The following is a 23,816-nucleotide window of genomic DNA, read 5'->3' as shown; positions in this document are numbered from 1 at the left end:
TGGGAGCCCACTCTGAGCTCTGTGCTCCTGCAGGTTGCCCACCCGCTGGTGCAGAAGCAGCTGGTGGATTACGTCCACAACGGCTTCCTGGTGCCCGTGATGGGCCCAGCCCTGCACAAGGTAGGCCCATAGCCGGGGGGGCTGCTAGCATGGGTAATGTGCTCCGCTCTTGCCTGACCCCTGGGGGCTTCTGCCCCCTGGCCTGGCTCAGCTGCTGCGGAGGGGGCGGGGGGGAGAGTGTCCCTGGCGGCCGAGCCCTGCGGCTTGTGGGGAGCGTCCGGGCGGCCGAGCCCTGCGGCTAGGGGGGAGCGTCCAGGTGCCCGAGCCCTGCGGCTAGGGGGGTTGTCCCGGGTGCCCGAGCCCTGCGGTGGGTGGGGTCCCTGGCGGCCGAGCCCTGCGGCTAGGGGGGTTGTCCCTGGCGGCCGAGCCCTGCGGTGGGTGGGGTCCCGGGCGGCCGAGCCCTGCGGTGGGTGGGGTCCCTGGCGGCCGAGCCCTGCGGCGGGGGTGTCCCCAGCGGCCGAGGGGGGTCCCGGCAGTACGGCTGAACGGCTGTCCCGCAGACGGCGGTGGAGGAGCTGATGGCCAGCACGGCGTACCTGGAGCTGTTCCTGCGCAGCGTCAGCGACCCGGCCCTGCTCCAAACCTTCCTGCGCTTCATCCTGCTTCACCGGCATGACCACAGCACCATCCTCGACACGCTCGTCGCCCGCATCGCCGCCAACTCCCGGGTACGGCCCCCAGCTCCTGCGTATGGGCCCCCAGCTCCTGCGTATGGGCCCCCAGCTCCCGGGGACGGCCCCCAGCTCCCGGGGACGGCCCCCAGCTCCTGCGTATGGGCCCCCAGCTCCCGGGGACGGCCCCCAGCTCCCGGCGACGGCCCCTAGCACATCTTGGCTCCAGGGGACGGGCCCTGCCCTTCCCCCAGCTCCCTGGTTCGGGGTTCCAGGGGCCTGTCCCCCCAAGTGCTCAGCTTCCCGGGGGACGTGCCGAGGGGCCGGGTGCTGCCCCGCTGCTGGTGCTGGCAAGGGCCAGGAGCCAGCCTGGGCCGCCTAGTGCCTGCCATGGGGCCAGCCCCCCTGCCCGCCTAACCCCTCCCTCTCTCCCCCCAGCTCTGCATGGTGTCTCTGAGTCTCTTCCGCACGCTGCTGAACCTGAACTGCGAGGACGTGATGCTGCAGCTGGTGCTCAGGTGAGCCGGCGGCTGCGTCCTGCCTTCCAGCCGGGAGCCCTGCCCCGCTCTGCCTCTCTTTCCCTGTCTGCCAGGGAGGGCCTAGAGCGGAGGCTCTCCAGCCGCGCCATGGCTCCTGGCTGGCCTGTGTTGGGCCCCGAGGGCTGCCGGAGCAGATCCTGGCCCCGGCTGCTTCCTCCCAAAGCGAACAGGCCCCGGGCCCCCCTCGCTAGCCGGCCCGGCTGTCAGGGTGCGCCTTCCCCTGCCCAGGCCTGGAGCACCCAGGGGCTGGCGTGGGGCAGGGGCTAGCAGGAGGGGGAGGAGCTGCCCCGGGGCTGGTGGGCGGCGTGTCCCAGGGATGTGCAGCAGGCACGGCCAGTTCCCAGTGGCACAGGGGGCGGTGGCCATCTGAGCAGGGCCTGGAGCTGGCTGAGGCTGGGGGCCCTGGAGAGCCCCCCAAGCTCCTGCAGGAGCCCCGAGCCCCTCCGGGCTGGGGACAGGGCTGGGGACGCGTCACCCGCGGGGCCGCAGAGGGGAAGCGTGGAGCACACCGCCCCCTAGTGCCCGCTCCTGGCATGGCTCTGCTCTGGTTGCCCACGCAGCCTGGGAACATCGGGCGCCTGCCCCCCGATGGGCTGAGAGCGGGGCCTGGGCGAGCCCTGGCGGGACGGCCTGGTGTGACCGGGCTGCTCCACTGCCCCCAGGTACCTGATCCCCTGCAGCCACGTCATGCTGAGCCAGAGGCGGGCGGTGAAGGACCTGGACATCTACGGCAAGACGGCCGCCAAGTTCCTGTCGCTGATCCCGCGCTGCTGCCGGGCCGAGAGCCTGCCCGCGCCCGACCGGGAGGAGCACGCCACCTGGGCCAAAGGTGGGCCGGCCCCTGGTGCCTGTGGGGAAGGGGGCCCTTGGCGTGGTCTCTGGGGGTGCCCAAGCGGTGGCTGTTGGGGGCTCGCCCGCGGGAGTCAGGCCGGTGGGAGGTGCCCACCTGGGAGATGGGGGTGCTGCTCGGGGTGCCTAGCGGTGAGCTCCGTGGGCAGGTCTCCATTTCCCCCCGATAACGCTCCCTCTCGGCTCTCTCCTCGCAGCCCACGGGAGCCCCACCGTGGACACCTCCTCCGTGGTCACCGTGCCCAAGCCCTCCACGCCCTCCCGCCTCGCCTTCTTCATGCGCCAGCAGAGCTCCAGCTCAGAGGCGGGGAGCCCGGCGCCCCGCTCGCCCGGCCTGGCCACGCCCAGCGGGAGCCCCTCCCACCGCCCGGCCCGGTGGGAAGAGGTGGCGGAGCTGGACGGGAACTACCTGGAGTACTTGCGGGACGCTCAGCTCAGCGTGGAGCAGTGCGTGCTGGCCTGCCGCATCTGGTCAGCCCCCTACGATGGGGAGCAGCCTAGCGCCGGCCCCCCCGGCCCCGCCACCCCGCGCACTAAGAAGAGGGGCCTGCCAGAGGAGGGCGGGGGGCCGGCCGGGGCCCCCAGCAGCAGTGAGCCTAGCGCCGGCCCCCCCATGCCCGACGTCGAGGACTCGGCCCCCCTCCTGAACGGGGCCCCCGGGGCGGAGCCGAGCCGGCCCAGCAGGCCGGACGGGGACGTGGTGGTGAAGAAGGTGCGCCGGGGCCCCCCCTTCGCCGGCTCGGAGCGGGAGCGGAGGGGGCTCAAGGCCCAGGCGGAGAACGGCTCCCCCACCAGCCTGGCCCCGGCCCCGGCCCCGGCCTGGGAGCAGCCGTCCGTGGACTCCCTGATCGACGAGCTGCTGGCCCGGGCGCCCAGCGAGCCCAACGGCTCCAGCCTGAGCATCGAGAGCTTCTCGCGGGAGCTGCGGGAGCTGGAGGCTGAACTGCAGAGTGGGGCTGGGCAGCCCCCCGCCTCGCCCGCCGGGCCCCTCTCCCGGGAGGAGGAGGAGGAGGCTGACGAGAGGTTCGCCGAGCGCCCGGCTCCGCTCGTCTCTGGGGGGGCCCCAGTGCAGCCCCGGCCACCGGAGCCCCTGGCCCAGCTTGTCAGCAGCCCCCTGCGCACTCCAGGGCAGCCGCCCAGCCAGCCCTTCACAGGTGAGTGTGGGCGGGGCCGCATCCCGGGTCCCAGCGCCGGAGCCAGAGCCTGGCTAAGGGCCTGCGATGGACCTGTCCCCTCTGGGGGGCGCTGGCTCCCATCCGGGCCAGGGCAGGGACTGGCTGGGTTGGGGGTGGGGTATGGGGACATGGGGCCTGTTGAGAGGAGGAAGGGTAAGTTGGGGGCTGGAGGACAAAAGGGTGGGATGGGCTGGAGCGTCCGGTGGGCAGGGTGGGGGCTGGTGTGGGGTGGGGGCCAGTGCCCCAGTGAGCAGGGCAGGGTGGGGGGCCAGGGGCTGGTGGGCAGGGCAGGGTGGAGGCTGGTGTAATGATGCGGTTCTGGCAGGACCCAACTGAGAGTGCCAATGCAGGACAAATCGCTCAGAGCAGGGCACTCACAGCCCAAGGCTGGGGTCCCTTGGCACACCCAGGCACCAAACCAGCCAGACTAAGAGGACTTCGGTCTCACCCCACTGGCGAACCACACGTCACACAAGCAATTCCCTCAGACACTCCAGTATCACCACCAGCGCCACTCGTTATGGGGATGAATGGTTATGAAAACCAATACCCCAGTAACAGAAAAAAGGTTCTCTCGATCCCAAGGACCAAGCCCCAGACCCAAGTCAATATACAAATCAGATCTTACCCACAAATCACGCTGTTGCCAATCCTTTAGAATCTAAAATCTAGAGCTTTATTCATAAAAGGAAAAAGATGTAGATGAGAGTTAGAATTGGTTAAATGGAATCAATTACATACAGGAATGGCAAAGTTCTTGGTTCAGGCTTGCAGCAGTGATAGAATAAACTGCAGGTTCAAATCAAGTCTCTGGAACATCCCCCACTGGGATGGGTCCTCAGTCCTTTGTTCAGAGCTTCAGTTTATAGCAAAGTCCCTCCAGAGGTCAGAAGCAGGATTGAAGACAAGATGGGGGAGATGCAGCAGCCTTTTGTATCCTCTGCCAGGTGGCTTGTGCTTCCTTTGTCTCAAATACAAGCTACCCAGCACATGGCCTGGAAAAACCTTAGAGTTCTGTCCATAGGCGTGTGTCGCGGAGTGTGGGGGACTCAGGGCCCTGCACCCCCCACTTCCTGCGATTCACCGGGACTCTCAGCCAGCCAGTAAAGCAGAAGGTTTATTTAGCCGACAGGAACACAGTCCAAGACAGGTCTTGCAGGCATAGACAACAGGACCCCCCTCAGTTATGTCCATCTTGGGGTCCCCGGGCGCCCCAGCCCCCTTGGGAGGTTAGAGCCCTGTCTGCCTCCCAGCCATGTCACCAGCCAGCTCCTGAAACTCCCCTTCAGCGACCCCTCCCACAGCCTTTGTTCAGTTTCCCAGGCAAAGGTGTCACCTGGCCTCCAACCCCTTCCTGGGTTCTCATGTTACACGCTCAGGTATTCGCCTTTGGGCAGACTCAGTCTCCCATCCCCCAATGCAGACTATCCCAGCCACACTCCCCTGTCAGCATTCACAGACCACAGTCAGAACAGTCCCAGTTCGTCACAGCATGTCCCTGCCTTGCTGAGCACAAGGGTATCTGCCTTCTCTCAGTGGGGCAGTTGTAGCTGATGGTCCTTAACGGTCCATCCAGCAGACTAGGCAGAGCTGACACCAACTTGTCTGGGGTGTCTCCCAGCAGCACAGCACAAGTTTGAACTACAGACAGTCTAGAGCCAATACTTATAACTTTAAATACAAAAATGATACACGCCCACAGATCACATAATCATAACCAGCAAACCAGAACCTCCTCATAGGCACCTTACTTGATCTCCTTTGGACAAGATTTGGGGCCACTACAGGACCTTGGTTGCAACAGTGATCTATACGGTCACAGTTTGTGTCAATAACATGAAAGCTGGCACTCGGCAGGCAGGGGGAGGCTGGTGCCCGGCAAGGGCTCGTGGGCAGGCTGGCACCTGGAGGGCAGGGGCAGGCGGGGGCCCGGCAGGCATGGGAGGTTGGCACCCAGTGGGCAGCTGGCACCCGGGGGGCAGGGGCAGGCGGGGGCCCAGCGGGCAGGGGGAGGCTGGTGCCTGGAGGGCAGGGGCAGGCAGGCATGGGCCCGGCGGGCAGGGGGAGGCTGGTGCCCGGGGGGCAGGTGGGGGTCCAGCGGGAGGCAGGGGGAGGCGGGGGCCCGGCAGGCATGGGGAGGCTGGTGCCCGGGGGGCAGGTGGGGGCCCAGCGGGAGGCAGGGGGAGGCGGGGTCTGGCGGGCAGGCCCTGGTGACACCGTGCCCTGCGCAGGTCCCTTCGTGGCCGTGCTGCTGGCGAAGCTGGAGAACATGGTGCAGAACTCGCTGTACGTCAACGTGCTGCTGACGGGGCTGGTGGCGCGACTCGCCTGCTACCCGCAGCCCCTGCTCCGTTCTTTCCTGCTCAACACCAACATGGTCTTCCAGCCCAGCGTCAAGTCCCTGCTGCAGGTACCGCCCGGGCATGGCCCCTGCCCGCTCTCGGGGTCCTGGGGTCCCTGCTGGGCCTCGCAGCTCGGTGGCAGGGCAATGACCTGCGGGCGGGGGGGCACCCAGATTGCTGGGGGGGTCGCAGGGCTTGGGGCTGAGTCAGTGGGGAGCCCCTGCCCAGGGCTGCAGGTTCTGGGGTCATCGTATGCTGCCCCTTGGCATCCCCACAGCCTGGCCTGGCGCAAGCCGTCGCTGGGGCCCCCTGCCTGGGCACTGAGCCGCCTGCCTTGCAGGTCCTGGGCTCGGTGAAGAACAAGATCGAGAGCTTTGCCGCCAGACAGGACGACTTCCCCGCCCTGCTCTTCAAAGCCCGCAAGTACCTGCTCGCCCGCGGCCAGCTGGACTGGGCCGACGCCCCCAACGCCGCGCCGGCCCTGCGCCGCTCGGAGACGCTGGGTAGGGCCAGGGCACGGGGGGGAGGCAGGCGGGGGGCTGCCACCTGCTTCGGGCCCGCCTGGCACCGTGCTCGGGCTGTATGTAGCAGGGTTGCCAAGCTCACCCTGCCCCCGGCCACTGAGCCAGCCCATCCCTGTGGGCACAGGGTTCCCTGCTGTGACCGTTCCCCCGGCCCGGCTTGCCCGGCCCGGCTCCCCCAGTGCAGCTTCCCCGGCCCGGCGCCCTCGCCCGGCGCCCTCACCCAGCTCCCCCGGCCCGGCTCCCCCAGTCTGGCCTCCCCGGCCCGGCGCCCCCAGCATCAGCCCCCTCTGGGTCATACTCGCTGGGGTCAGCCCCTCGGCTTCCCCCCCCCCCCAGGGACCGACCCTTGGAGCCCCCAGCCCCCGCGTCACGCCGGGATCCCCCTCAGTGAGTCCCCCTGGTGGGAGCCCGGCGGGAGACTTGTCCCCAAAGGGAGCCAGGCATCCCCCTGCCTGACTCTGCAGTGACTCTGCCGGCGGGAACAGCAGGGGGGTGCCTGGGGGTCTGGACCCAGTGCAGAGTCCTGGGTTAGCGCCGGGTCAGATCAGAGCCCAGAGCCCCCCGGCCCCTCTGTAATCCCCAGGACAGGAGCGTGTCCGGCTGACTCCCTTCTCTGCCCCCCCGGGAGCCAGGCCCAGCTCATTCCCTGCTCTCTGCCCCCCCCGGGAGCCAGGCCCGGCTCACTCCCTGCTCTCTGCCCCCCCAGGAGCCTGGCCCCGCGCTCTGCCCCCCCCCCCTCCGGGAGCCAGGCCCGGCTCACTCCCCGCGCTCTGCCCTCCCAGAGCCGGGCCCGGCTCACTCCCCGCTCTGCCCGCAGTGAAGAGCCGCAAGCCGTCCATCGGGGAGCTGATCCTGCGACACGCCAACAGCCCGACGCGGGCGCGGCAGGCGGCCCAGCTGGCGCTGCAGCAGGTGCGGGAGGCGCCGGCCGGCGCAGAGAAGCAGAGCGAGGCGCTGCGGGTGAGGAACGCCGTGTACTGCGCCGTCATCTTCAGCGAGTTCCTCAAGGAGCTGGCGGCCATCGCCCAGGCCCACGCGGTCACCTCGCCCTTCCTGCTGGAGCCCGAGGAGTGAGGGCGCCCGCCGGCCCCGGCGCCCGCCGGCCGGGACTCGCCGTTTTAACCTGCCCTCAGGACACGGACCTTAATTTATTGGGGGGGGGCGGGGGGGCTGCACTGCGGATAAAGGAGAGTGTCCCTCTGCCTGGTGTATGTGTGCGTGTGTGCGGGGCCCCCACCCCTCCGGGCTGCCCCCTGCTTCCCCCCCGCTGCCCTGCCCCATGGGCTGCCCCCTGTCCCATGGGCTTCCTCCCACTGCCCCCACAACCCCCTGCTGCAGGCTGCCCCCCGTCTTCCTCCACGACCCCCTGCCCAGCGGGCTGCCCCCCCCGTCTACCCCCACACTCTCCTGTCCTTTGGCTGCCTCCATGACCCCCAGCCCGTGGGCTGCCCCATGGTTCCCTGCCCCACCTGGCAGCTTAGAAAGGGGCCCAGCAGAGTGGCAGGGACATTGGGGGTCTGGACCCTGCCGGGCAGCGGGGAATACTCTGTGCCCAGGCCCGCTCACCCAGTGAAGGCTGAGGGGTGCTGGGTCACTGGCTGTGCCAGGCCAAAAGAGAACGTGGCACTGCGGTCAGCCCTCTCCCCCCCACCCTGTGCCAAGGCGCCTGGCTGGGCGCTGCACCGCTGGCCGTGTGCTCCCTGCCTCAGGTCTTCGCTCCCCCAGGGGCTCCGGACGCCTGGGTTCTCGTTCTGGGCCCTTGGGCAGGGCCCTTCCCCCTCGGAGCCTCCGCCCTCCCCACTGCAATGGGCGACCCCCGCACCGGGCCCTGCCCCGCAGCTGGGGCCGAGGGGGGGTTGCCATGCAGGGAGCAAAGGCCCTGGCCTGAGGGACCTGCTGCCAGCAGCACCTTGGGGGTGTGGGGGGAGGACACTGCCCTGGGGCCTGCCCTGCCCTCCCCTCCCCTGGGACCTCCCCTGGGGCGTGCCCAGCCCTGCCCTGGGACCTGCCCTGCCCTCCCCTGGGGCCTCCCCTGGGCCCTGCCCTGCCCTCCCCTCCCCTGGGTTCTGCCCTGCCCTGTCCTGGGCCCCCAGGACACGCAGACGCCCAGCTGGGTTCAGTGCAGATGCCGTGTTTCATGGCGGGCCGGGGTTCGGGGCCCGGCTCAGCCGTCGCTGTCGGACTCGGTGCTCGGCAGCAGGGGCAGGGACATGGCATGCCGGTCGGGGTCCCCGCGCCGGGGGGCAGCTGGCTGGGCGCGGCGCCTGGCGAACGGCCACTTCCCTGAGGGCAGAGAGGGGGCTGGTGTTGCAGGGCGCTTAGGGGTCCGTACTGCCCTAGGGCGGGCACTGGCTGGGCGCGCTTCGGCCCAGAGCTGAGGGGAGCCAAGCCAGGCTGCCAGCCGGACCCTGCCGGGGCTCCCTGAGATCCCCAGAATCCCCCACCCCTGGGCTGCCCTAAATAACCCCGTGCTCCCCACCCCCCCGAGCCAGGCGACCCCCGGGGCCGGGCTCAGTCCAGTGCTGCCTGCTCCGGAGTGAGGGCCAAGTCTGGGGCTGGTCCTAAGCTCCCCATTGCCCCCAGTGTCCCCAGCACCACAAGGGCCCCCCAGTGCCCATGGCCCCCAATGCCCCCAGCACCCCAAGGGCCCCCCAGTGTCCATGGCCCCCACCCAGGCCTGGTTACCTGTCCCCCAGCAGTGGCCAAGGCTGGGGCTGGCCCTACGATCCCCATGCCCCCCCCTCGAGCCCCACGGCCCCCCCGCCCGTTACCTGTCCTGGCGGCCCTGCAGAAGGGGCTCTGGCCCTCGGGGCTGCTCTTGCTCTCGGCGGGAGGGGCCGGGGGCTCCGGCACGGGCAGCTTGAGCCAGGCAGCCCGGGCGGGCAGCGCAGGCCCCAGGGGTTTCTGGGGGCCAAGGAGGCAGCGGGGGCCGAGGGCGAACTTGAGGCAGCAGAAAGCGAGGGGCCGGGGCCCCGGCAGGCGCAGGGTGCGCTGGCATTGCCCCCGCCTGACGGCCAGCGCCAGCCCGCCGCAGTAGAAGACCTCATGCAGGAGGTAGAGGCTGCGCAGGCCGCGGAGCCAGGGCAGGTCGGGGCGCAGCGCCAGCTGGCCGGGGCGCAGCGCCAGGAAGGCCACCTTCTTGTGCACGCTGGCCAGCTGCAGCTGGATGTGGCAGGGGGCGCCCGCCACCAGCCGCGTCTCCTCGTAGTGCGCCTCGCCCCGCGCCCTGTATTCCCGCGTGCAGCACGCCAGCGCCCCCGGCTCCAGCCCCTGCTGCACCAGCTGCGCCAGCGCCCCCACCGGCACCAGGGGCCGGGCCCGCCCCAGCAGCCGCCGCGCCCGGCCCGGCTTCCTCACCAGCACGCTCAGCAGGTCGTAGGCCGCCGCGTCCTCCAGGAAGGGCACGGGCACCGCGACAGGGCCAAAGCGCTCCTCGACCACCTGCTGGGACAGTGCCGGTTGGAGGGGCTGGGGACGGGGACCCCTCGTGGGCCACCGAGCCACGCGCAGCCCGAAGGAGGAATGGCTGGACTCCCCCCTCGCCCGGCCCAGAGCCGCAGCCCCTCTGGGGTGGGGCAGGGGGGCTGGTTCTATGAGGACCCTGCAGCCAGTGGTGAAATGTGACTGGCTCTGGTGTAGCGTGCACTGGCTGGTTATACGGGGACCCCTGGCTCGGCCCGGAGATGCGGCTGGCTCTGGGGTGGTGCATGGGGGGCTGGTTATATGGGGACTCCTGGTCCAGCACTGAGATGCAGCTGGCTCTGGGGTGGGGCACAAGGGCTGTTTATGACCCCTGGCCCGGCCCGGAGATGCGGCTGGCTCTGGGGTGGGGCACGGGGGCTGGTTATACGGGGATCCCTGGCCCGGCCCGGAGATGCGGCTGGCTCTGGGGTGTGCGCCCAGCACCACAGTGGTGCTCTGCCCTCAGTGCACCTCAGGGGCTCCCTTCCCAGCACCGAGCAGCCTTGGTCTAGGCTCCCTCCGGGCTGGACGTGGGGCTGGGCATGTGACCCCCCCCACAGGCAGAACCTGGGCTGTGGCCCCCGCCCCCCGCCAACCATGCCCCCACCTTGTCTCTGATAAGCGCCCAGTTGGCATCGGCCTCCCCGATCTCCAGTGCCGAGGGCCCGCTGTCCGCCATGGTGGAGGGCCGGGCTTGGGGCTGCACTGGCCCTGCTCGGAGAGCCTAGGTCTGGGGCCCAGCTGGGTGTGGGGCCAGGCTGTGAGGTCACAAAGTGCTGCTGGCTCCATCACCCCCTCCCCCCCGCCTCAGGGCACTGCCAGGGGGTGCCCCCTGTGGGGGGACGTGGCTGGTGCCCTGGGTGGGGGTGTGTGTGTGTCAGACCCTGCTGTGCGCCCTGCTCTGGCACTGTGCGGCTGGGGACCTGGGGATGGGGAGTTCCACAGGCCACTGGGGCACCGGAGGGGGGGGGGGGGGCTGCAGCGTTGGGTGTGGCCCCCCCAGGCTCCTGGCCCCAGTTGATGCAGGCCGGTCGGCACAGGGGCCACAGTCCCATGGCCCGGGGCAGGCAGGGTCACTGGGTCCCCGCCCCACGGCTTGGGGGCTGCAGCTGGAGCCAGGCCCTGCCCCCGCCCCATGGCACTGCTGTGGGGATGGGGCGCAGCAGGTTGGGGACAGGAAGGGAGGGAGCCGGGGGGGCAGCTCCCAAGGGGGAGGGCAGTTCACGGGGGGGGGGGGGGGGCTGCTCAGCAGAGCATCTAACATTGCTGTGGCAGGAGCTGGAGTCTGTTTCGTGGCATTTGGGGTGATTTGGGGGGGTCACAGCTGGGGGGGGCTGCACTGGGGTGGGGGGGGATGAGGGGGGTGCTCACCCCTCGTAGTCAGTGACAGCCCCAGACCCCACAGTCAGACTTTCACCTGACCTCCCAGCTGGGCCTCCCCTGGGCGTGTCCACGGATGGCAGTGGTTAACCAGCCCCCCGCCCCCGCCCCACCCCAGAGGTGGCTGCGCCGGGCAAGGGGTCCGTGTCTAACCAGCCCCCCGCCGCACCCCACCCCAGAGGTGGCTGCACCGGGCGAGGGGTCCGTGTCAAACCAGCCCCCCCCGCGCCCCACCCCAGAGGTGGCTGCCCCAGCCCCGGCAGTTTAAGGCCCATTCCCAGCAGGTGACGCTGGGCGGTGGCTCCCCCGGGGGCTGGAGGTGCAGGTGCTGGAGCTGGGTGCAGAGGACACAGCTCGGGCAGCCGGGCTCCCCCTGCCCCCAGGGGCCGGCAATGCCCCCACACAACGTGGGACTCCCGGCGCCAGCCTGGGGCGCTGCCCGCGGGGGCCGGGGTGGGGCTGGGGGAGCAGCTGCCCGGGGGGACTCAGGCCCAGGATCCAGCACCCGGAGCCTGGCAGGAGGGAAGAGCAGGTGCCCAGCCAGGAGGCTCCCCCCGCCCAGCTCATGGGGCCCCTCTGTGGGGCAGCGCCAGGTGTGAATGGGCCCTGGGGCGGTGCGGGCGTCGCTGAGAGCCAGGGCCCATGGCGGCAGAGGGGGCTGGGCAGGAGGTGGCCACCCTGGGCTCCCGCCAACCGTTGTGCGGCTCCCGGTGCCTGCCAGGCGGGGCCCCCACAGCAGCATCGGGCAGGCGGCCGGGAGGGCCCCAGCCCTGTTCCTGACTCTGCCCTGGGCCCTGCAGCCCACACGCCGTGGGGCCCGTCCAGCGGGGCGCGGCTGGGCCACCATGGGGACAGCGCAGGGGCTAGGCCGGGGCCGTGACCCCCCAGCCAGGACAGCGTGTGGCCCCCGCAGCACCACGGGCCTCCAGTCGGCTCCAGCCCCGTGTGAACGGCCACCTGGTGCTGGGCCCTGCCCTGTCCCCTCCCTGCCTGTCCCAGCTCTGCGCTGCTCCACCCAGCCCAGCCCGTCCTGTCCCCACCCAGCCCGTCCCATCCCTGCCTGTCCCAGCTCTGCACTGCCCCACCCAGCCCAGCCCGTCCTGTCCCCGCCCGTCCCAGCTCTGCCGTCCCATCCGAGCTCTGTCCAGCCCGTCCCATCCCCACCCAGCCCGTCCACGGGCGCCAGTCGTAGCCACCGGCCCCGGGACGCGTCTCCATCTGTTCTCTGCTGGGAATGTTGCCCAGGCCTCCCGGCCGTGGGGCGCGTGGAGCGAGTCAGGGGCAATGGGAGGGGGGGGGTTCGGGGCCCACGAGCCCATTGCATGCCGTGGGGGGGGGCTGGCAGATGCCCGTCGGGGGGTGCCAAGCAGTGACCCCTGAGCAGCTGGTGGGCACAGCCCAAGGGAGAGGCACTGGCTGGGGGAGGGGAGGCTTGGGGGGGCTCTGCCCCCCACCCAGGTGCAACCCCTCCCCCATGACTCTCCCAGGCCCCTCCTGGGCAGTGGCTGAGAATAACGCGGGCGGGGGGACCCGGTACCAGAGTGACCTGCCCCCCAGCCAGCCTTGACCCTCCCCAGTTACTGACCCCCAGGCGAGCCCTCCCCTCCTCCCCACCAACACGCCAGATCAAGGTTGTGGGTATTTATTACAGAAAGTTATGCAAATATATGCAAATCAGTGCAGCCCCCAGCCTCCTGAGACATTGTAGCAGCACCAGATACAGCCCCGGATTGTGCAGGACCCAGGCGACCGGGTCTGGTGCCGGGGGGGGGGCAGCCTGCCCCCCCGCTGCCCCTCACTCCCGACCCACAGCCCCTGCCCCCTGGCTGCCCCTCACTCCCGACCCGCAGCCCCTGCTAGCCCTGCCCTGCCCTCCCCAGCCCTGCCGGTGCCCCTCACTCCCGACCCACAGCCCCTGCTTGTCTCTGGCCACCTGGGTCACTCCCCACAGCAGCTAGGCCGAGGACGCCCCAGCCCTGGGCACAGCCCCCATGTCCCTGGCAGCTTGTCCCAGCCAGCAGCCAGGGCAGGTCCCATCTCCGTGCGGCCAAGTCTCTTGCCCCATGGGGCTGTTCTCCTTGGGCGGCTCCGCGGGGGGCAGTGAGGGGCTGTGGGGAACAGGCTGGAGCATCCCCTGGAGTAACCCCGGCCCACCCGCCCCGGGCGCTAACCGCGCTCCATCCGCCAGCAGCACGTCCGGCCCCCTGGCTGCCTGGCCCCACAGCCAAGCAGGAAGACAGTGGGGAAGGGCCAGCCCCAGCCCCTCCCCCCTAGCACTGCCCCCCGCCTCTGCTCCCTTCACCTTCACAAAAAGAAGAACAGGAGTACTTGTGGCACCTTAGAGACTAACAAATTTATTAGAGCATAAGCTTTCGTGGGCTACAGCCCACTTCTTCGGAGAGTTGGTAAGACAACTCCCACCTGTTCATGCTCTCTGTATGTGTGTATATATATCTCCTCAATATATGTTCCATTCTATATGCATCCGAAGAAGTGGGCTGTAGTCCATGAAAGCTTATGCTCTAATAAATTTGTTAGTCTCTAAGGTGCCACAAGTCCTCCTGTTCTTCTTTTTGCGGATACAGACTAACACGGCTGCTACTCTGAAACCTGTCACCTTCACAGTGGCGTCTCCTTCCTGGGGTCGTTGCAGCAGGTGGGGCCCTCGAACTGCAGCTTGACGGCTCGCTTGAGGTGCAGCTGGGGGTCCAGCGTGGCGAGGGAGAGGAGGGAGAGGGTCCCTGTCGGCCCCCCATCCTGCCAGGGCAGGAGGCCGTTGGGCTTGGGGTCCCACCCGGGGGATGGCACCTCCCGCCCCGGGCTGCCTGCCTGCGGCTCTGGGGCTCCGGGCAGTGCCAGGCTGGGCTGGGGGCTCTTGGGGGCGGGGGCTGGGCGGCTGCGGGGCAGCGAGTGCTGCAGCTGCTGGGTGAAGGTCGGGCTGTCGGCCGGCACCGTCTGTGCCGTGGCCAGGGAGGGGCAGGTGGAGCCGCGGGAGCTGTGCAGGGAGGCGTCGGCTGTGGACTGTGGCGAGTCCGAGCCGGGCCCCTGGCTGGGGGCGGTGGGGGTTGGGGGGCTGGCGCAGGAGTGGCCGGAGGCGCCCGGTGGGGAGCAGGTGGTGGCGGTGGGCACCCCGTGGCTCTGCAGCAGGCGCAGGATGGCGGCCTCGCCCCGCCGGGCGGCCACATGGCTGGGCGTGCGCCCGTACCGGTCGGTGTGGGTAGGGTCAGCACCCATCTCCAGCAGCGCCCACGCCACCTCGCCGTGGCCCTCCTGGGCAGCGATGCCCAGCGCTGTGGCGCCCTGGCTGCAGGCCTGGTCCACGTGTGCCCCGCGCTCCAGCAGGAAGCGCACAGTGCTGGCGTGGCCCTGCCAGGCGGCCAAGTGCAGGGCTGAGCGCTGCTCCGTGTCCAGCGCGTTGACGTCAGCGCCGTGGTGCACCAGCGCCCGCGCCGCCTCCAGCCGCCCCTGCCAGCAGGAGACGTGCAGCGCCGTGCGCCCCTGTGCGTCCCGCGCCTCTGGGTCGCTGCCACTCGCCAGGAGCAGCTCCAGCAGGTCCTGACAGCCCTGCAGCACCAGCAGGTAGACCAGGGGCCGCCCCGCGGCATCCGGCAGATTGGGGTCAGCTCTGCGGCGCAGCAGCAGCTCGGCCATGGCCCGGTGCCCCCCCAGTGCAGCCGCGCCCAGCGCCATGCGCCCGTCATGGTCCCGGTGATCCACGGGGGAGCCACTTCCCAGCAGCAGCCGCACGCACTCGCCGTGGCCCTCCTGGGCTGCCAGGATGAGGGGGGTGCGGCCGTCCTGGTCCTGCTGGTCCAGGCGGGCGCCATGCTCGGCCAGTACCCCACAGGCCCCCGCGTGCCCCTCACAGGCAGCCAAGTGCAGCGGGCTCCAGCCCATGGCGTCCGGGTGGTTCTTGTCCAGCCCGCGCTCCAGCAGGGCCCGCACCACGTGCTTGTTGCCCTGGGCGGCCGCCAGGCTCAGAGCCGTGCAGCCCTGGGCATCCTTGACGTCTACAGCCGCGCCCCACAGCAGCAGGGTCTGCACCATGGTGCTGTGCCCCATGGCGGCAGCCACCAGCAGTGGGGTGCGCCCCACGGCGTCCGCCTGCTCCATGTTGGCCCCGCCCTCCAGCAGCAGCTCGGCCACCTCGGTGTGGCCCTCGCAGGCGGCCACCAGCAGCGGGGTCATGCCGTGTCGGTCACGGTGCCCCGCGTGCGCCCCGCGCTCCAGCAGCAGGCTCACCACGTCGGCGTGCCCGCAGCTGGCTGGCACACACAGGGCCGCCAGAGACAGCGCCGTGTGCCCGTCCGCGTCGGCGTGGTCGATGTCAGCGCCGTGCGCCAGCAGCAGCTCCGTGATCTCCCGGTGCCCCATGTAGGCGGCAGCGATCAGGGCCGTGCGCCCCTCAGTGTCGGCCCGGTTCACCTGGGCGCCGTGTGCCAGCAGCGTCCGCACGATTCCCTCGTGCCCCCCCCAGGCGGCTGCCCGCAGTGCCGTGCGATCATCCACGTCCCGCCAGTCCACATCCGCGCCCGCCCGCAGCAGGGTGCCCACGGCCTCGGCGTGCCCGCCCCAGGCGGCCGAGCGCAGCGCCGTCCAGCCCCTCCGGTCAGCGTGGTTGACGTTGGCGCCGTGGGCGAGTAGGTAGTGCAGGAACTTAGCGTGGCCCTGCAGTGCGGCCAGCGTCAGCGGGGTCTGCCCGTGCCGGTCGGGCGCCTCCACCTCGGCGCCCCAGCCCAGCAGCAGGCTGGCCACCTCGGGGATGCCGCTGTGGGCAGCACTGGCCAGCAGGGTGCGCCCGTTGGCATCCCGCTGGTTGGCGCTGGCCCCGTTCTCCAGCAGCATGCGGACAGAGTCCTCCCGCTCCAGGGCCTGGTGCAGCAGGGCCCCCGCGCCCGCCTCCCGCTCGCCCAGCCGCGCCCCCGCCAGCACCAGCAGCTGCAGCACGTCCGTCTCCAGCGGCAGTGTCGGCAGGTCGGCCAGCAGGCAGTGGGCCACGGGCACGTCCTGCCACACCATCCAGAGTGCCAGCTGGCAGGGCGGCAGGCGCAGGTCGGCGCGCAGCAGGTGGCGGGCCAGGTCGTGCACCTCACGGGGGCTGAGCTGGGGGCCACGGCAGGCGGCGCTCAGGGCCAGCAGGCCGTGGCCCTCGGCCGCGCTGCACAGGTAGCGCTGGGTGCAGTACTTCACGTCCAGCAGCCACTCGGCGAAGCTGGCGTGGAAGAGGATCCGGGTGCCGCCTGGGCCGTCCAGCAGCAACGTGGCCAGGCTATCGAGCTGGCGCTGGATCTCCTCCCAGCTGGGGCCGGGGCCGGCCTGGCGCGCCCAGAGGGTGCTGTGGAGCTGGTGGGGGCACAGCGGGCGGGGCGCGGCCACCAGCACGTTGAGTAGCGGCCGCACGCGGGCGAAGAGCTTGCCGGTGAAGAGGCGCTGGCACAGCCACAGGTAGAGGCCGTTGAGCGTGCCGGGGATGTGGCGGATTTCCCGCAGCGCCACCGACCCTTCAGCCACCCCATCCAGCACCCGCTCCAGGTACAGAACGCACCCATTGCTCTTAATGCGCAGCTGGTTGAACATCTCGGCCGTCTCGTGGGTCAGGCGCCGGCGCAGCCCCTCCTCCTGCTCCAGCCGGCACAGGATGTATCGCTGCACGTCCCGCACCACCGGCGCCCGCCGCAGGTCGTCCAGGCAGATCCGCCGGAACCCTGGGGGCCAGGCGGGTGGGTCAGCACGGGGGTGCCACCGGCCTCTGCCCACCGGCAACTAGCCCGCCCCGTGTGCAACCCCCCCCATGCTCCTTGTGTAACCGACCCCTGTGCCCCCCATGTGCAACACCCCACCGTGTGCAACCCCCCCATGCTCCTTGTGTAACCGGCCCCTGTGCCCCCCATGTGCAACACCCCCCCGTGTGCAACCCCCCCATGTGCAACACCCCCCCATGTGCAACACCCCCCCATGTGCAACCGGCCCCTGTGCCCCCTGTGTGCAACCCCCCCCATGTGCAACACCCCCCGTGTGCAACAGGCCCCTGTGCCCCCCGTGTGCAACCCCCCCCATGCTCCTTGTGTAACCGACCCCTGTGCCCCCCATGTGCAACACCCCCCCATGTGCAACACCCCCCCGTGTGCAACAGGCCCCTGTTCCCCCGTGTGCAATCCCCCCCATGTGCAACACCCCCCTGTGTGCAATTGGCACCTGTGCCCCCCCATGTGCAAGCCCCCCACCCTCAGAGTGTAGCCATCCCCCCAGCACGCTGCTGGCCCCCATCTGAATTAATCATAGAATCCTAGAGTATCAGGGTTGGAAGGGACCTCAGGGGGTCATCTAGTCCAACCCCCTGCTCAAAGCAGGACCAATCCCCAATTAAATCATCCCAGCCAGGGCTTTGTCAAGCTGGGCCTTAAAAACCTCTAAGGAAGGAGACTCCACCACCTCCCTAGGTAACCCATTCCAGTGCTTCACCACCCTCCTAGGCCTAGTCTTCACTTACCGCCATCGATGTTCTGGGATCGATTTATCGCGTCTGGTTAATACGCGATAAATCGATCCCGGATCGATCCCGGAAGTGCTCACAGTCGGCGCCGGTACTCCAGCTCGCCGAGAGGAGTACGCGGCGTCGACGGGGGGAGACTTCCTGCCGCGTCTGGACCGCGGTAAGTTCGGACTAAGGTACTTCGAATTCAGCTACGTTATTAACGTAGCTGAATTTGCGTACCTTAGTCCGAAGTCCGGACTAAGTGGGGACCAGGCCCTAGTGAAAAAGTTTTTCCTGATATCCAACCTAGACCTCCCCCACTGCAACTTGAGACCATTACTCCTTGTTCTGTCATCTGCCACCACTGAGAACAGCCGAGCTCCATCCTCTTTGGAACCCCCCTTCAGGTAGTTGAAGGCTGCTATCAAATCCCCCCTCATTCTTCTCTTCTGGAGACTAAACAATCCCAGTTCCCTCAGCCTCTCCTCATAAGTCATGTGCTCCAGCTCCCTAATCATTTTTGTTGCCCTCTGCTGGACTCTTTCCAATTTTTCCACATCCTTCTTGTAGTGTGGGCCCAAAACTGGAGACACAGTATTCCAGATGAGGCCTCACCAATGTCGAATAAAGGGGAACGATCACGTTCCTCGATCTGCTGGCAATGCCCCTACTTATACAGCCCAAAATGCCGTTCGCCTTCTTGGCAACAAGGGCTCACTGTCAACTCAATTCCAGCCCCTCCCTGCCATGCAAACAGCCGCCCCCCCAAGCGTGCCCAGCGCCCCCCGCGGGCTCTCACCGGCGAACATCCGGGCGAGCGCCTTGCCATGGGGCCGGGCCGAGCAGACGAGCAGCAGCCAGGGGGGCAGCAGGTGGTGGTGGGTGGCCAGCAGCTGGGCGATGGTGGTGCTGGGCCCCCCCGGCTGCCACTCGCTGGCCCCCAGGCGCCGCCAGCGTCCACCGCGTCCACCAGCAGCAGCAGCCTCTGGGGCGGGGGTGGCAGGTCCAGCAGCGGCAGCAGCACGGCCCTGGGGAGACGGGGGGTCAGAGGAGCGAGGGAGGGGTTACAGGGGCAGCCCCCCCCCCCCGGGGAGAGGCTCTACCCCTCTGATGATCCAGCTCCCCTACAGCCCCCCCCCCCAGCTGGGTCTCTTCCTCTTCAGTGCAGGGCTGGGGGCCCGTCCCCCCCACCGCCCAGGGGCGCAGCCTGGCCCCCCAGGGAGCTCTGGAGAGAGGGCGCCACGTGGGCTCGGGTGTGGGGTACCGAGGGGACGGGGTGCTGGGGGGCATATGGGGATACTGAGGGGATGGAAGATCCCATGGGGGGGGGAGCGACTCTAGAGGGGGCAGCGTCGGGGGGGGGCACAAGATGCAGAGCCTGGCAGGCCCACAGGGGGGCTCACACTGAACAGGTGCGGTTACCTGGTGGGTGGGGCTGACCGGCTGCCCAGGCTGAGAGGGGCCTTGGGGGCAGGGAAAGCCCCCACTGTGCTGGGCTCCCCCCTTGGGTACGAGGGGCACAGTGCTGGGGCCCCTCTTGAAGGGGCACTGGGGGAGCACAGCACAGAGAATCTGGGGGGGGTATCGGTGCAGGATGGGGACACCGGGGGGTACAGGGCACAGTCTGGGGGTGCTGGGGGCACAGGGCACAGGCTGGGGGCGCTGGGGGACACAGGCCCCAGGCTGGGGGCACAGGGCACAGGGTGGGGGCACTGGGGGGCACAGGGTGGGGGCACAGGCCCAGGCTGGGGGCACTGGGGGCACAGGGTGGGAGTGCCGGGGGCACAGGGCACAGGGTGGGGGCGCTGGGCACACAGGCCCAGGCTGGGGGCTCAGGGCGCAGGGTGGGGGTGTTGGGGGGCACTGGGCACAGGGTGGGGCCGCTGGGGGCACAGGGTACAGGGTGGCGATGCTGGGGTCACAGGGTGGGGGGCGCTGGGGGCGCCGGGGGGCACAGGGCACAGGTTGGGGGCGCTGGGGGCACAGGGCGCAGGGTGGAGGTGCTGGGGGCTCAGGGCGCAGGGTGGGGGCACCGTGGGGTGCAGGCTGAGGGCACCGGGGGCCACAGGATGCAGGGTGGGGCGCTGGGGGCACAGGGCACAGTCTGGGGGCACTGGGGGATGCAGGGTGGGGGTGCTGGGGGCACAGGCTGGGGGCGCTGGGAGGCACAGGGTGCAGGGTGGGGGCGCTGGGGGCACAGGGCACAGGGTGTGGGCGCTGGGGGCACATGGCGCAGGGTGGGGGTGCTGGGGGCACAGGGTGGGGGGCGCTGGGGGCACAGGGTGGGGGTGTAGGGGGGGCACAGGGCACAGGGTGGGGGTGCTGGGGGCACAGGGTGGGGGTGTAGGGGGGCACAGGGTGCAGGGTCTGGGCGCTGGGGGCACAGGGTCTGGGCGCTGGGGGCACAGGGCGCAGGGTGGGGGTGCTGGGGGCACAGGGTGGGGGCGCTGGGAGCTCTCACCTCTTGAAGGCCTCGTCAGGGTGTCCGCACTGGGCAGGCTCCAGGCTGGCACGGGCCCCGGGCTGGCGCAGACGGGGGCCGTACCCGGGCAGAAGGGGGCACTGCTCCATCTGGCGCACCAGGCCCCGGAGGAAGTGGTGTGGGGACAGCGTGGCCGCGTCGTGGGCCTGGCAGAAGTGCCAGCCCAGTGCCCGGGCGCCCAGCCCCGCCTGCCGGCCCTGCTCCGACGTGGGCCACAGCAGCTCGGTGCACAGCGCCGTCTTCCCGCAGCCGGGCCCCCCCGTGAGCAGCAGCCCCCCCGGCCCGGCCCGCGCCAGCCCCCGCGCCAGCCGCTGCAGCGCCCACTCCCGGCAGTAGAAGGGTTTGTCCCGCAGCTGGCTCCCTGCCCCCTCCATGCCGGGCCTCAGCCAGCCTGCGGGGGGCGCTGCAGGGGGCCCCCCCACCCCGGGCCAGGCCCCAGATCCGGGCAGCCACGCCGCGCCCAGGCCGTCGTGCTCCGCGGGGGCAGCATGGCCGGGCGTGGGGAGACCTGGGGAGAGAAAGAGGAGAGTTCACCTGGCAACGCCCCGGCTGCCTGTGTTTGTCCCCCCTCGCCCACCCTGCCATGCCCATCCCCCGCCCTGCCACGGCCCCACGCCCATCCCCTGCCTTGTCACACCCATCCCCCGCCCTGCCATGGCCACACGCCCACCCCCCGCCCTGCCACCACCCCCTGCCATGGCCCCACCCCCACCCCTGCCCTGCCACGGCCCCATGCCCATCCCCCACCCTGCCACGCCCATCTCCCACCCTGCCAACCTTTGTTTCCTGTCTTTCAACCAGTTACTGATCCATGAGAGAACCTTCCCTCTTATCCCGTAGCACTTTACTTTGCGTAAGAGCCTTTGGTGAGGGATCTGGTCAAAGGCTTTCTGGAAATCTAAGTACACTCTATCCACTGGATCCCCCTCGTCCACATGTTTGTTGACCCCCTCAGAGAATTCTAGTAGATTGGTGAGGCATGATTTCCCTTTACAAAAGCCAGGTTGACTCTTCCGCAACAAGTTATGTTCATCTATGTGTCTGACAATTCAGTTCTTTATTATAGTTTCAACCAGTTTGCCCGGCACTGAAGTCAGACTTACTGGCCTGTAATTGCCAGGCTCACCTCTGGAGCCCTTTTTAAAAATGGGTGTCACATTAGCTATCCTCTGGTCATCTGGTACAGAAGCTGATTTAAATGATAGGTTACAGACTATAGTTAGGAATTGTACAATTTCACATTTGAGTTCCTTCAGAACTCTTGGGTGAATCCCACCTGGTCCTGGTGACTTACTGCTGTTTAATTTATCAATTTGTTCCAAAACCTCCTCTAATGACACCTCAATCTGGGACAGTTCCTCAGATCTGTCACCTAAAAAGGACGTCTCAGCTTTGGGAATCTCCTCAGCCGTGAAGACCGATGCAAAGATTTCATTTAGTTTCTCCACAATGGCCTTAACGTCCTTGAGTTCCCCCTTCAGCACCTCAATCGTGCAATGGCCCCACTGGTTGTTTAGCAGCTTCCTGCTTCTGATGTACTTAAAGAATTGCTGCTACTTTCAGCCGGTTGCTCTTGGAATTTTGTCCGGCCGCCCAGTTACAATTTTACACCTGAGTCCCCCGTGTTTGTTCTCCATTCTCCTCTCTGCACAGCCCCCCACCCCCGCCACGTCCACCCCGTCCATCCCCCCACCCACCACAGCCCCTCACCCCCGCCACGTCCACCCCGTCCATCCCCCCACCCACCACAGCCCCCCACCCCCGCCACGTCCACCCCGTCCATCCCCCACCCACCACAGCCCCCCACCCCCGCCACGTCCACCCCGTCCATCCCCCACCCACCACAGCCCCCCCACCCCCGCCACGTCCACCCCGTCCATCCCCCACCCACCACAGCCCCCCACCCCCGCCACGTCCACCCCGTCCATCCCCCCACCCACCACAGCCCCCCACCCCCGCCACGTCCACCCCGTCCATCCCCCCACCCACCACAGTCCCCCACCCCCGCCACGTCCACCCCGTCCATCCCCCCACCCACCACAGCCCCCCACCCCCGCCACGTCCACCCCGTCCATCCCCCACCCACCACAGCCCCCCACCCCCGCCACGTCCACCCCGTCCATCCCCCACCCGCCACAGCCCCCCACCCCCGCCACGTCCACCCCGTCCATCCCCCCACCCGCCACAGCCCCCACCCCCGCCACGTCCACCCCGTCCATCCCCCCACCCGCCACAGCCCCCCACCCCCGCCACGTCCACCCCGTCCATCCCCCCACCCGCCACAGCCCCCCACCCCCGCCACGTCCACCCCCGTCCATCCCCCCACCCGCCACAGCCCCCCACCCCCGCCACGTCCACCCCGTCCATCCCCCACCCGCCACAGCCCCCCACCCCCGCCACGTCCACCCCGTCCATCCCCCACCCGCCACGTCCACCCCGTCCATCCCCCACCCGCCACAGCCCCCCACCCCCGCCACGTCCACCCCCACGGCCCCACCTCCCTCTCCACGGCCGCCGATGTCCCGTTTTTAGAGGGACAGTCCCCGTTTTTTGGAACTTTTTCTTATATAGGCGCCTATTACCCCCCACCCCCGTCCTGTTTTTTCACAGTTGCTGTCTGGTCACCCTACTCCTGCAGGATGAGGCTGGGAGGAGAAGGCCCTTTCTCCCCACCCAGACACAGCTCAAAGGGCCTCACAAACCCCTCCCAGGAGGCAGGGCCAAAAGGAGAAACTGAGTCATAGACGGGGAGGGAAGGGGGGCAGCTCAAGGTCACACACATCACATAGCGGCCCAGGGATGGAACCCAGGAGTCCGGGCTCCCAGCCCCCCCCCTCTAGCCCCCACTGCCCTTCTGGGGCCAGAGGAGATCCCCCCGCCAGACGGTGCTGGGGGGGAACAAGTCTGGAGCGACAGCAGGGAAATGCCCCAGGCGGCAACACGGGCAACACAGGGGGCTCAAACACAACTGGGGAGGGGTAATCAACACAGAGAACCACCCCCAGCTCTGCGGTGCCCCTCACTCCCGACCCGCAGCCCCTGCCAGCCCAGCCCTGCCGGTGCCCCTCACTCCCGACCCCGCAGCCCCTGCCAGCCCAGCTCTGCGGTGCCCCTCACTCCCGACCCGCAGCCCCAGGCTCCACACTCACCCCACGCTCCCCAGCACCCAGGGGTCTGGGCTCTCACTTGGTCTGTAGCTGTTTTGGGGTCAGTGACCCAGAGCCCCACAGGGACTGGTGGCCCAGGCAGCGTGCGGAGCCGGCCTGGCTGCTGCTGTGCTGGGCTCCCTGCCCGGCCGATCCCACCGGTGGACACGCCCCTGGGATGCGGCTGCTGATTCACCGGGTCCACACCTTAACCCAGCCGCCCGGGTGCCAGTAACCCCGTCTTGCCCTGAGGGAACCGCGCAGCCCTGGATGGGAGGGTGCGGGGGGGGGGGGGGGGGGGAGCTGACAGAGCTGGGGGCACGTACAACTGAGCCCGAGCTGGGATGCTCTCCCCAGCAGTCGGCGCTGGCCCCAATGGGGCACTAGGGGGCGCTGTGCTGTGGGGCAGTAGCTGGGCAGGGGGCGCTCTCCCCAGCAGTCAGCGCTGGCCCCAGAGGGGCACTAGGGGGCGCTGTGCTGTGGGGCAGGGGCTGGGCAGGGGGCGCTCTCCCCAGCAGTCAGCGCTGGCCCCAGAGGGGCACTAGGGGGCGCTGTGCTGTGGGGCAGTGGCTGGGCAGGGGGCGCTCGCCCGGCAGTCGGCGCTGGCCCCAATGGGGCACTAGGGGGCGCTGTGCTGTGGGGCAGGGGCTGGGCAGGGGGGCGCTCGCCCGGCAGTCGGCGCTGGCCCCAATGGGGCACTAGGGGGCGCTGTGCTGTGGGGCAGGGGCTGGGCAGGGGGTGCTCGCCCGGCAGTCGGCGCTGGCCCCAATG

At 69.5% G+C, this 23,816-nt stretch overlaps 3 protein-coding genes across 4 annotated transcripts in view; 1 reads left to right on the top strand and 2 right to left on the bottom strand.

Annotated features, from left to right (window-relative positions):
• FHIP1B (FHF complex subunit HOOK interacting protein 1B) overlaps positions 1 to 9,135 on the top strand; it is a 32,625-nt gene extending 23,490 nt beyond the window's left edge. For both annotated transcript variants that reach the window (XM_065581924.1, XM_065581925.1), the window contains 8 exons: positions 34 to 120; positions 561 to 728; positions 1,110 to 1,189; positions 1,873 to 2,039; positions 2,257 to 3,213; positions 5,466 to 5,644; positions 5,917 to 6,079; positions 6,918 to 9,135. In XM_065581924.1, coding sequence (XP_065437996.1) covers positions 34 to 120; positions 561 to 728; positions 1,110 to 1,189; positions 1,873 to 2,039; positions 2,257 to 3,213; positions 5,466 to 5,644; positions 5,917 to 6,079; positions 6,918 to 7,174 — 2,058 coding nt within the window. In that variant the 3' untranslated portion in view covers positions 7,175 to 9,135. The remainder of the gene's footprint in view (positions 1 to 33; positions 121 to 560; positions 729 to 1,109; positions 1,190 to 1,872; positions 2,040 to 2,256; positions 3,214 to 5,465; positions 5,645 to 5,916; positions 6,080 to 6,917) is intronic.
• C1H11orf42 (chromosome 1 C11orf42 homolog) lies at positions 8,265 to 10,241 on the bottom strand. The gene is made up of 3 exons (XM_005289638.2): positions 10,170 to 10,241; positions 8,872 to 9,541; positions 8,265 to 8,383 (listed from the first exon to the last, which is right to left on the bottom strand). Exons 1-3 carry the CDS (start codon positions 10,239 to 10,241, stop codon positions 8,265 to 8,267), a joined length of 861 nt encoding a protein of 286 aa, XP_005289695.2.
• A 3,056-nt stretch (positions 10,242 to 13,297) lies between these two features.
• On the bottom strand, positions 13,298 to 23,193 carry LOC101952480 (ankyrin repeat domain-containing protein 50-like). Its single transcript, XM_065581923.1, is given in 5 exon segments — positions 13,298 to 16,647; positions 18,217 to 18,366; positions 18,369 to 18,445; positions 19,879 to 20,407; positions 23,049 to 23,193. Coding segments are annotated over 4 exon segments (3,708 nt in total). The 5' UTR covers positions 20,274 to 20,407; positions 23,049 to 23,193; the 3' UTR covers positions 13,298 to 13,561.
• Between the last annotated feature and the right edge of the window lie 623 nt (positions 23,194 to 23,816).

The sequence above is a fragment of the Chrysemys picta genome, chromosome 1 (assembly GCF_011386835.1).
Source record: "Chrysemys picta bellii isolate R12L10 chromosome 1, ASM1138683v2, whole genome shotgun sequence".
Taxonomy (NCBI): Eukaryota; Metazoa; Chordata; order Testudines; family Emydidae; genus Chrysemys; species Chrysemys picta.
This window is presented reverse-complemented; position numbering and strand designations above follow the sequence as displayed.

Coding starts and splice junctions, on each gene's coding strand:
- C1H11orf42 (XM_005289638.2), bottom strand. CDS start 10,241: ATGGCGGACAGCGGGCCCTCGGCACTGGAGATCGGGGAGGCCGATGCC. Junction 9,542..10,169: donor GGGCGCTTATCAGAGACAAG/GTGGGGGCATGG, acceptor CTGTCCCAGCAG/GTGGTCGAGGAGCGCTTTGG. Junction 8,384..8,871: donor CTGCAGGGCCGCCAGGACAG/GTAACGGGCGGG, acceptor CTCTGCCCTCAG/GGAAGTGGCCGTTCGCCAGG.